Source organism: Equus quagga, chromosome 7 (genome assembly GCF_021613505.1).
Source record: "Equus quagga isolate Etosha38 chromosome 7, UCLA_HA_Equagga_1.0, whole genome shotgun sequence".
Classification (NCBI taxonomy): domain Eukaryota; kingdom Metazoa; phylum Chordata; class Mammalia; order Perissodactyla; family Equidae; genus Equus; species Equus quagga.
In genome coordinates this window covers 114,919,891-114,932,499 of record NC_060273.1, presented here as the reverse complement: position 1 = coordinate 114,932,499, position 12,609 = coordinate 114,919,891, and the positions used below count along the sequence as shown (strand labels likewise).

Genomic DNA, 12,609 nt, shown 5'->3' with positions numbered 1-12,609 from the left:
TGGTTGTTCATTTTCAAACACTGTGAGGGGTCTGAGATTTTGCTCTACTTGCAAGCTAACAAGTTAGCCTGCCAAAGATCCACGGATACTGCCAAAAGACATGGCACTCCTGGCTCAGAGGCAAAGATCTTTATTATTCATGGGACAGCAAAGGGCATGAGCATCAGCATATTTGCATCTGTTCCCCTTGCCCTCTAAGTTTCACAGGGATGACATGGATGGACGCATAGAGTTTCCCACTCACACAGTGGGTTACGTGACAAGAGGGGAACCCTGCGCCTAGGAGACTTGAACCTTTTATAATTGGCAGTAAACATGCCTACCCTCTGCTCTGGAGGGAGACACTCATCTTGGTCTCTCAAGGCTGTCACTACACAAACATCCTTGAAAAGATAGTCTGGAACAAAGGGCAGTCAGGCCCTCTGCTCACAGGATGTTTAGAAATGCAAGAGACCCATGGTGAACTGTCTCCCAACATTCATACAAGTTCTATCCTTTGGGTTTGCAATACATTGTTTATAACGTCTTTCTCCAAGCATTGTTTTTGTTAGTATTTCTTTAATACTGTATTTTTCACTGAAAGGAAAACAGTATTTCAAATGCTGTAGGTATTAAAAAAGCTTCTCATTAATTTTCATTATGTTTTTAAAATTGTTGGATGAAGTTATGAGAATCTTAGCCCAATACATGTTTTACATACTCTACCATTTAAAAAGAATTTTAGATATATACATATAGGTTTATATATTTAGATGCCAGAGCCATCCCATGAGGAGTAGAAACTGTCACATGCATTTTAGAAAAGACAAGAAGAAGTAAAATAATTCTTCTGAAAATAATATGAACATCCTATTAAAGTCTGCTACTTCTAAACCTATTCTGTCTACCTGTTTGCCTCCACTATAGTGGTAATAAGAAATACCACAACCAGCACCTAGCACCTTTGGTCTTGTTCTACATAGCACATTAGGACAATGTATTTCCTACAGATTAAATCAGTGGTTCTCAACCAGGGCCAACTACATCTCAGGTATTATTTGGCAAGTCTACAAGACATTTTTGGTAGTTATACATGGTATGGAGGGAGGAGGACAGTGCTACTGGTATTTAGTGGTTAGAATGGTTAGGGATGCTGCTAAACATCCTACAAAACACAGGACAGCAACCCTCACCCTTCCTCCAACAAAGATCCAAGATGAACTATTTTGAATAAAATCAATGCCTTACATCAATGAGCTCGTAGTCATTTTTGGCATGTAAATGTCTCAGTAGGTACCAACGAGCAGTTGATACAATAGATTTGGGATACCCAGGCTGATACACCACTCTCTCCAAAAGTCGCCGTGTCTCTCTGTGAAAAAGACATTTACATTTAGTCCAAAGCATAAAATTAATATAAGATATTTCATAAACTAGTCTCACACACACATCATCTTTCTCATTCTTTTGCAGATGTGGTACTGATTACGTCATGAATTTTTTATTCATATAACAACAAAGGTAATAATAATGGTTAACATTTATTAAGTATTTATTATGTGCTAGGTACTATGCTGTGTTTTATACATATGGTCACATTTAATATTCACAACCATGTAAGGTAGGTTGCTGTTACTATTCTCGCTTTGCAGATAAGTAAACTAAGGCTTATCCAAATAGGACGAGGAAAAGGTCCCTATTTTAAGAGCACTTCCAAGTGCTCCTTTAATCCTTTTTGAAAATAGGCAAATAAATAAATAATACAAAGATAACATAGAGTGGAACAAGAAGAAATATTTAACATCTACACTAGAGGCTAAGTATCTATCGTCAGGATTTTAGCATATGTATGTTCTCAAAGACATGTACAATATGTGAACCAATGTAATAACAGGCTGATTTACTGTTGTGTTCTAATTTTTCTTTCCTAATTTACTAACATCTATGACTCCAAAGACTTCTGGACTGGTAGAAACAATGTAAATAGTGGTAACTCAGAAATGCTGAATAGGAGGATCTTATAAGTAGCAACTGGTTTGAAGTAGGAGCTAAAGAACCTGTCTTGAAGATGCTTTTACATAGGAATCACATAGTAAGCACACTTTTCTTAGACTGTATGTTTATTTGTAAGGCTGATCTTCGGTGGTAATATAAGTTATGGGAGGTGCTAAAAGAGATTATGAGGAAAGAGGGTTAAGGCCCCTTAAGACACCCACACTGAGTGTCAGCAGAAAGACTTTATTAGGAAGTTTAAATTATACCTAAAACATTTCTCGGTGAAATCAGTCTCAAAAAAACGGCCAGAAGTCTATTAAATAAATATTAATAAATGGTACTGAAATTGCTGATTAGCCATAGCTCTTAATTTTTCCTTCAGCCCTATTTTGTGATGTTGATGTGTGACCTTTGCCACATATTTATATGTATTAAGCTCTATGACTACACAATACCTATTCTGTTTTAATAATGTATGCTCCAAAACCACTGTTTTACTTACAGTTGCTTTGTGTTAGAGTGGGTATTAGTCTCAGAATTTTAAAATATTCTTGCCTGTTTTATCATCCATATGACCCAATATTTTCTTCAAATTTATTTCTGACCCTATCCCCACCCTCCAATAAAAAGATTGCTAGAATTTTTATATTTTAACCTGAGAAGCTTTTGGATTTTCTAGATATAAAAACCAGATTATGTATAATATGTCTCTGCATTGTCAATATTCATTACTCTTTTCATAGTTTACTGCCCTGCAGAACTTATGTCAATGTAGCCTTGAACTTGGATCCTTTGGTTTTGTTTGTTTCTAGAATCCACATGACACTGTTGGCTTATCCTAAGACAGTTAAGAGCAAAAACTCCAAGGCCTTCTTCACCTGGAATGCTGCCACGTCAAATCTTTCATATTCTATATCTGTGTGCCAAGTTATTTTTTGTTGTTGTTGTTGAGGAAGATTTGCCCTGAGCTAACATCTGTGGCCAATCTTCCTCCTTTTTTTTTTGCTTGAGGAAGATTTGCCCTGAGCTAACATCTGTGCCAATCTTCTATTTTGTATGTGGGTCGCCACCATAGCATTGCCGCCAATGAGCGGTGTAGGTCCATGCCCAGAAACCAAATCCAGGCCGCCAAAGTGGAGTATGCCAAACTAGGCTGTGGGGCGAGCCCCCTAAGTTACTTTTTTTTGAACAAATCTAAGAGTTTATTTTCTTCCTTATTGGCTTACTAGAACCAGCCTTTCCAAAGTAGATACAAATATATGAATAATGCCAAAGTTTGTTAAACTAATTCTAAATCTTTGTGTCCTAAAAGGACTGAAAGTGAAGAAACATTTCCAAGAACAAAAATAAACAAAGATTCTTCATACCTTGCCCCCATTTTGCGGTTGAATTGTAACAAAGCTTGTAAAAAGACAGCTAGTGGACAAAAGCAAAGTTTCAAGGCCTCCGTTGTGGCTTCTTGAACCAAGGATGGCCAGTGATTATTGGAAATATTAGCCTATAAAAATGAGACAAATATTAAATCAAAGCTTTTGACAAGTTTACTTTTAAAGAATGCAATTCAAGAGTGCCTACTTGTCCAAGTCACCATGTAAATGCTACAGGGAGCATAATTCTACAGAATGATTCCGATTTGATTCCTGCCCTTAAGGAGCTAGAAAACAAGGCAGACTGGGATAAATGAAGGTTTCAAAGAGAAGATATCATTTAAAAAACACTAAAATATTTGTTAAAAGAAAATGCACTATTCTATTATATAGACGAATAAAATCTATCACTTACTAAGCTTCTGGTTACCAAATATACAAACTCAATGTAACATGATTCCTTAACTAGTAGTGATAAATATAAAATTCCACATTTCCAAAATCATCTAAGGAGAGAGGAAAGGCTGAAATGAAATATTTTAATCAAATGCCAATATAGAAAAAAGGTGCAAAGCAGATCAGATATGAAGAAATTGAATCAAATTCATCAATACCAAAAACTTTTTTAAGAATTTCACTTTATGGGGAAAATGTTAAAGTATCTATACATTACTTAGGTTGCAAACTTTAGTTTCTTATAATATGCATTGACTGGGAAATAACATAGACAAGTATTTCCTAAGAAACAGTAACTGAAAATAAAATGGTGAACACTCTACTGAATTATGTAGGAAGAAAAAAATGCACTTAAAATCTTCCATTAAAGACCTCAAATTGTAACCAAGATTTCGTAATTACAGGTACCTAGAATACACATTTTAATAAAACCAATATAATAAGTCAATATATAGTTCATTTCAAACACTGAATTATAAAAAAATATATTAGAGCAATAAACTCTGAGTGGATCACAGGCAACAGTAATTTGTGTAATCAAGGAAGAAGAAGCTATAAAGATAATAAATTTTAACACAGAGAATGGAGGTTGTGAGGCATCTCCTATAAAGAGGGGAGCATCTGGCAAAGAAAATTAGGCAAAGCCCATACTAACAAAATTATTCCTAATATATTTTTTAAAACCAATAACACAAAACTCTCACTGGTTGCTTTTATAATGCACTCTCTAAATTCCAAGAATTCATATAATGTGTTCTGTAAAGTTACTCCAAAGATTATTATACAAGGAAAAAGTTTCTATATGTAACTGGTATATTAAACAAGGTGATTAGAATGTACTTATTTTTGTCTCCCATTATGTCTTTAAATTGTATTATATAAGGGAGACTTTTCCCCTGTTCCTGGATATAAATTATAGTGGGCTCCATAACTCTTACATCCATTTTTCTTACATTTATTCACAGTCTTAATTAGAATGTCCTCTTTTTTTTTTTTTTTAAAGATTGGCACCTGAGCTAACAATTTGCCAATCTCTCTCTTTTTTTTTTTCTCCCCAAATCCCCACCAGTAGATAGTTGTATACTTTTAGCTGTGGGTCCTTCTAGTTGTGGCATGTGGGACACCACCTCAACATGGCCTGATGAGTGGTGCCATGTCCGCGCCCAGGATCGGAACCGGTGAAACCCTGGGCCGTCGAAGCGGAGGGTGCAAACTTAACCACTTGGCCCCGGGGCCAGGCCCTGTCCTCTTCGTTTTAATGCTTCAGTCTTCACTCAAAGGTACTATTTGCACCCCACTCCCATCTCCCACCTAGGGTATAGTTACAGGGAACAGCAGATAGGTTGTTCCTCCTCCCAACACTCCCACCTTTTCTTGCTAATTGTAGTTTCAGGCCTCTACTGAAATACCAAAAGTTTGTATTTGGTGCCATTGTAAGCAGATGTCTATTGCTCTGGGCTTGAGAATTATTTAAAACTCTTTTACTGATCCAGATTTCCCTGGCTTTATCAGAGTCACCCAACTGCAAGGGACCAGTTATGTAATCAGTGCTATTCTCCAAAGCTTCTTTTATATCTTTCTAGGTACCAATAAGCACACATACCTGCACACACAGAATGTATTTTGAAATATATGTTCTTAAAAATATATATCACAGATACATACACTCTAATAGGATATCATAACACTGTTCCACAGTTTGTCTCCCAAGACTTTATCTTGAAGAATTTTCCACACTAGCACATATGACTTCTAGATTCTGATACCTAAGTTCATATCAGAAAACTTATGTCAAGTCAAAAATTACCAGAAATTCCTCTTGCATAATGTCAAATTGAACTGAGAAATGACTGAAATGTTAATTACTGACAGCTTTGTCACAGATGAGTAGCTGGGTTAATTCTAACTTAAATCATGAAGAAACAAAAATGTATATTCTGCCATAATTCAACTTTTAAAATTGCAATCTTTTTTTCCCCAAATATTGACAATGTTCCACTGGAGTCTAGGGTTTACATCGCTCTTATATCTATCAAAAGCCTAAATATAAAGTCTATGAAGAGGCTACACTAGAAGGCAATGAAATAATAGGAACTCAATAGAATATCACTATGTAAAAAGTTTTCATCTTAAAGAAAAATAAAAGAATCAGTTTTTCATGATTATAACTATAACATGATCTTACCATGCAGACTTCTAACGCAAGCAGGGCTAGTCTCAACAGACTTGAGAGCTTCCCACTCCAACTGCCCTGTTGGGATGCTACTTGTAGACTCTTCCTATAACACATCTCCGCAGCACCCATCATCCCTTGGGACTGATATATATGTGCCAGCCACTGAAGAACAGAAAGAGAGAAGAACCCAAAGGATTTTAATTTAGTATACAGTCTAGCACTCTACTGCCAACAAATTCAATAAACTTTGATGAAGCCAAATTTTTTACTTAATTATTGGTACCTTTGTGCCAAAAAACCCCACAAAAATCACAGGTCAAGAAAGGCTAGCCATCTTGCCCATTCTATTAGCAACAGCTTCCTAACCAAACCTAGTCTGAAGTCTTAAGGTCTCCCCAAGTGGCAAATGAGAAACAAAATCAAAATGCAATGTGAAAACAGATGTATCATGTAAATACTAACCAAAAGAAAGTTTGTATAGCTGTATTAACATCCAACAAACAAGATTTTAAGACAAGAAATATTAAGAGATAAAGGGGGCTGTTTCATCATGATCAAGGAGTCAGTTCAATAATACCCCTACATTTGTATGCACCTCATAACACAGAATTTATGAAGCAAAAGTTGACACAAATTAAAGGAGAAATAGACAAGCCCAGAATCAAAGTTGGAAATTTTAACACACCTATCTTGGCAATGATAAAAGAAAGAGACAAAAAAATCATTAAGGATACAGAAGTTTTAAACAAACTTGACTTAAATGACATATTTAGAAGACTATACTCAATAACTGCAGAACACACATTCTTTGCCAACACACGTTCTTTGCCAACACACGTGCAACATTTACCAAATCTAACCATATGCTGGGTCATGAAGTCTGAACACATTTCAAAGAACTGAGACACAAAGTCTATTCTGACTAAGTGGAATTAAACTAGAAATCAGTAACAGAAAGATAACTAAAAAATCGCCCCCCGCAATATTGGAAATTTTGCAACCTGTTTCAGAAAAAACATTACAAAGAATTCCCAACAAAAATCATAAAAGATTTTCAAATGAATGACATGGAAGCACTACATAAAGTCTTGTAGGGTGCATATATTCAAGAAAGATGGAAAATCTATGATATAAGTTTCTACCTCAAGAAGCTAGGGGAAAAAAATAAACCCAAAGAAAGAAAAGAAAAGAACACAGAGAAGAAATCAATAACACATAAGAACATATAAAAAGAAAATCAAAACAAAAAATTGGGGGGCTGGCCCCATGGCCTAGTGGTTAAGTTTAGTGCACTCCACTTTGGAGGCCTGGGTTTGGTTCCCAGGCACGGACCTACATGGCTCAGCAGTGGCCATGCTGTGGCGGAAACTCACATACAAAATAGAGAAAGACTGGCACCAGATGTTAGCTCAGGGCAAATCCTCCTCAAGCAAAAAGAGGAAGATCAGCAACAGGTGTTAACTCAGGGAGAATCTTCCTCAGGGAAAAAAAAAAAGTTGGTTCTTTGGGAAGTTAATAAAATTGCTGTTTATCAAGAAAAAAACTAGAAAATAAAAATTACCAATAAAAGAATGAAAAAGGTAAAATCATTACAGATTTTATAAACATTAAAAAGAAGCTATCGTGAAATTTGAAATTGAGATGTGCTGGACAAATTCCCTTCAACTTACTAATACTAACAGGAAATCTTAATAAGCCTATTTAATCTGTAATTTTTTTTAAAAAACTTTGCAATAAAGAAAATTCTTGGCCTGAACGGCTTCAATGGTAAATTCTTCCAAACATTAAAGAAATAAATGTCACTCTTAGACAAACTCTTTCAGAAAATAAAGAAAAAGGGAATTACAACATGGACAACAAAACCTAAAAAGGACTTTATGAGAAGGAAACATTACAGGCCAATCTCTCTTATGAATATAGGCACAAAAATTCTAAACAAAGATATTAACAAATTGACTCCAGTAATATGTTAAAAAAATACATCATGACTGCTAAGAATGCAAGGTTGGTTTAACATTTGAAAATCAATGCAATCCACCACATTAACAGAATAAAGAAAAAGAACCATTCTAATAGATGCCTGCTCAACAAAATCTGGTAAAACTCAACAGCCATTCAAGATAAAAACAAACAAACCTCTCTTGACAAACTGAATAGAGAACTTTCTTAATCTGATAAATATATCTACAAAAACCTACAGCAAACATCATTTTTAATTATGAAACGGTAAATGTTTTGTACCTGGGGTAGAGAATAAGACAAGAATGTTCACTTATCACCACTTCTATTTAACATTATATTCAAGGTTCTAAACAGTGCTATACAGCAAGAAAAAAATTAACATAAAAATATTGAAAAGCCAAAGTAAAACTTTATTATTCACAAATGACATAATTGTGTATGTAGAAAATCCAAAACCATTTCAAAAGAATAAGTGAATTTAGCAAGGTTGCTGGAGAGTCAATTTATAAAAATCAACTACATTTCTAAATGTTTGGAGCTAACATACAGAAAAAAATGCCACTTGCAATAGAACAGAAAATATCAACTAACTAGAAATAAATTTAACACAAAAATGTTAAGAGACCTATATGTTGAAAATTGTAAAACTGCTGAAATTTAGAATTTAAATAATTTGAGGAATATACCACATTTGTGAATAGAGAAACAGTAGTATTACTTTGTCAATTCTCCCCAAATTAAACTACAGATGCATGCAGTTCCAATCAAGATCCCAGCAGGACTTTTGTGTGTGTTGGGGTGGGGGGGGGGGGGGGGGGGAGGAAATGTTTATATCTTGACAGAGGTAGTTGTTAAAAAGGTACACACTTATGTAAGAACATAATGAGTGGTATTTTTAAGATGTTTATACTCTGTGTAAAACACATACGTTACCTCTTGAAACTTTACCTACTACATAATTTATCCTTTAATTTTTCCCTTTTAGTTTGACAAGGTATTTTTTCCCCTTGATATAGAATATGAGATCATCAATATCCAGTTGACCTTAGAATTAAAGTACCTTAACTCTCACATGCCAAACTTACTCTAAGAGAGAAAAAAAAGCACTATCTTTCTTTAAGGATTACAGTAAAAAGGAGGCTTAGCTTGCATAATCCAATTTATGCCATTATAATGATAATCTTTTCAAGCAGGGACATCAAAAAGTTGATAAAATGCAAGATCAAAATAAGGAACAAATTGTAGTAAAATAAGCTTCTGTAAAATCTATACCCAAAAGCCCCTGTGATACTCTCTCTGGAGCACAGAGGGAACTATAACAAATTGAATAAAGTAGTTGTGTGCTTTTTGTATTTTAATATCAATAAGAATAAAGTACATAAAGATCATTATGTATTTGCCATTGTGGATAACCAGAGGGAGCTAAGAGGGCGGAGTCTTGATTCAGACATCAACCCCAAAAATAACTTTCTAAAAGCACTAAGTATCCATTAAAATCTTGGATATGGGGTACCCATACAGTAGCTAAAGAAAAACTACATACATCCCCTCTAAAGGTAGCGTTAAACAGCATTATGGGAACCGTATTATAAAACGTTTGTAACACTTCTTTAGCTCTCTTATATCAACCCCAGGTAAAAGACAGTATTTTCAACAGTGTTTTAAATTGAGGAAATTATAATCAACAGTAAAGCTCTGAGGCAGTACAGCAGCAGATCCTAAATTAGTATTCAATTTCCTTAGTTCCTCTAATCACAGTACACTTTAAAGCTTGAAAATGAGACATATATGCTGAGTTTAAAGGCAAGAGAAATATAAACAGAGCATACCCCTGACCTCATCTAATATTGGAGTATTTTAATTCAGGACTCACGTAAGGAGAGAATTTACCTGCCACGCTGGAACAGAGGTCGAGTTGGACATGACTGTTTTCTGCAGTTCTTCAAGAACAGCATCCGGGAGAGACTTTCGTGACTGCAGGAGCGGTTTACACTGAACTTGTCTCAACAGTAAGATAACAGCTGGCTGATCAGGGTTACTTTTTAACTTCTAAAAATTAAACCCCAAATAGAAATACATGAAATAGGTTCTTAAACGTTAAATGTAAAAGTCAATTAAGCTATGCTCCATGTTGGAAAAAAATCTGAATTTAACCTTTTCTTACTAAAAGATAAGCAACTGCAAAAGTAAAATATATAAAACACTGAACATCTTGGAATATCAAATTCTACATTCAAACAAACCTTAAAACTGCTAACACTATTATTATTGTTCGTGTCATTTATTTTAGATTTAGTATGCCCCTTTGACTTGGTTTATTCTCAGGTGACACACTGAAAAATTTAGGTTCTGATTTCAGTAAGTAGCTGAACTAAGAAAATATAAAATTAACAGTGAAGGCTAACACCACTCCTTACTGGAAGAAGCTATACTATCTAAGAAGGAAAGAGTTATAAATGTTTCCTTTCTCAGACTCTTACCAAAGATACTCATTGCATGCCCTCCCTCCAGGCACAGACACCTTACACTTTGGGAGTAAGAGAAAGACCCGTTTACCCATTTCTTTAAGCTACTATTTATACCCTAAAACACATAAAAAATACATAAATGTATATGTAGCTCCTTCTCTCTCTCTCTCTCTCTCTCTATATATATACATATATGGAAGAAGTTAAGGGAAGTTCTCTAAACAAGTCCTTCCACTATTGTTTTAAATATTTCTTTATTGCTTGTCCCTCAATAACATACTTCTCTATCTTTTATCAATTAGGTCATAGTCTTAAATGTATCATTTCTAAAATGTATGTGATTGCTTTCTTCTACGAATTGGAACAATAAAATGACAAGGAAAGCTCCCTAAAAGTATCCCTTATTCTGTCAGAGAGAACACAGCAACTGTCAATTTCTCTTTGCTAAACACTCACACTGTATAATCTTAACCTGTCTTGAACTTAAATGGAATTTCTTAAAAGAGAAAATTTACTACTCTACTCTTTAGAAAATTCAAGGACCAAAGGGATCTTCAAAGATTCATTCTTTTGTCTCTGTAAAATTTATATTGATCTTTCAAAAAACATTTCTAGAAACACAGCACAATCTCCCTGGTAAGCATTTATGAAGAAAGATCTTCTCAGGAAAGTGATGTTTAAAATTACTTTTATCCATTTAACTATTTCTGAGTAGGTTTATGAAACTGATTCATTCATTCAATAACTATTTATTGAGCCCTTACTATGTGCTAGGCAAGGCGCTAAGAATTTACTCAGAGAGCCTACAATCCAGGTATGTAAAAACTGACTACTGAGTAGTTCCAGTCACCCACTTAACAAACTCCACAATCATTCTGTTGGGTTCAGAACTTTGGAAAAATGCAAGGATGCTGGAAAACATAGCATTCTGAAGGGAGTAACCAGAAATCAAAGGAAAATCCCGCCTCCATAATGGTATCCAAAAAAGAGGCCTACTAAGTCCTTAAGTCCTAGAGTCAGACAAATATAAGCTCAAATGGCAACTCTATCAATTCCTGGCTCTGAGCTCTTATCCAAATTACTAATCTTCTCTAAGCCGTAGTTTTCTCATTTGTAAAATGGGAGTTACAATAAATATCTGTGTGATACAATTGTTGTGACGTTCAAATACAAACTGCTAAATGTACTGACTGGCTTATAGTAAGTATACAAGAAACGCTGGGTATTATCACCACCACCACCACCACCACCACCACCATCACTACCATATGCTCTTTAAACAACATGCACTCTATTTTTGAAGTTATTATCCAAGTAGGATAAGAATCCCTGAATCTCAATGCTCAGCTCCTAACAGTACCTTTGTACAGAGGGCTTCGGCTTCAGATAGCCTTCCTGTGTCGATCAGACCAGTGACAGCTTGGGAGAGAGACCACTTTTCAAGAGATTGGTTGTAATTTTCAAGGAATTTTTTGTCCTTAACTGTAAACAAAAAATGTCAGTTACTTTCTTCTACAATTTATAACGTATCCTCAGAGGACTAATTAGTTGCCAGGAAGTATTATTATTAGACTTATCAGGCATATACAATTTTTAAAACTTACATATACCACTGGAATACCACAGACTATCCTGACATGAGACAGGTTTCTGAAAAGTTTCATGGTAGGAATATTTGTGGTTGAATAACTTAAGACTTTATATACTGTGACTTATATAAAAAAATCACTACATCTGGGGGCTGACTCGATGGCATAATGGTTAAGTTCACACACTCTACTTTGGCAGCCCAGGGTTCGTGGATTTGGATCCTGGGCACAGACCTAGCACTGCTCATCAAGCCATGCTGTGGTGGTATCTTATATACAAAATAGAGGAAGATGAGCACAGATGTTAGCTCAGGGCCGATCTTCCCCACACACACACACACACACACACACACACACACAAAATCACTACATCTGCAGTAAAACTGAAAATAACTCACTGAAAAAAATTAAATATTGTGATATAATTGACATACAATAAATTGAACATATTGAAACTATACAGTGTGATGACTTTTGACATAAGTATACATCTGTGAACTATCACTATAATTATCAATTATAATCAAGATAATGAACATACCCATCATCATGAAAAGTTTCCTCCTACCCCTTTGGAATCACTACTGTCCCCAACCTACCTCTCCTCCTACTCTCTG

At 35.0% G+C, this 12,609-nt stretch overlaps 1 protein-coding gene across 3 annotated transcripts in view; it reads right to left on the bottom strand.

Annotated features, from left to right (window-relative positions):
- The window catches only part of SKIC3 (SKI3 subunit of superkiller complex), a 78,978-nt gene that overhangs the window by 4,849 nt on the left and 61,520 nt on the right, over positions 1–12,609 (bottom strand). For all 3 annotated transcript variants that reach the window (XM_046666039.1, XM_046666041.1, XM_046666040.1), the window contains exons 38-42: positions 11,764–11,885; positions 9,826–9,984; positions 5,983–6,135; positions 3,342–3,472; positions 1,228–1,351 (exon numbers count right to left, since the gene is read on the bottom strand). In XM_046666039.1, coding sequence (XP_046521995.1) covers positions 1,228–1,351; positions 3,342–3,472; positions 5,983–6,135; positions 9,826–9,984; positions 11,764–11,885 — 689 coding nt within the window. The remainder of the gene's footprint in view (positions 1–1,227; positions 1,352–3,341; positions 3,473–5,982; positions 6,136–9,825; positions 9,985–11,763; positions 11,886–12,609) is intronic.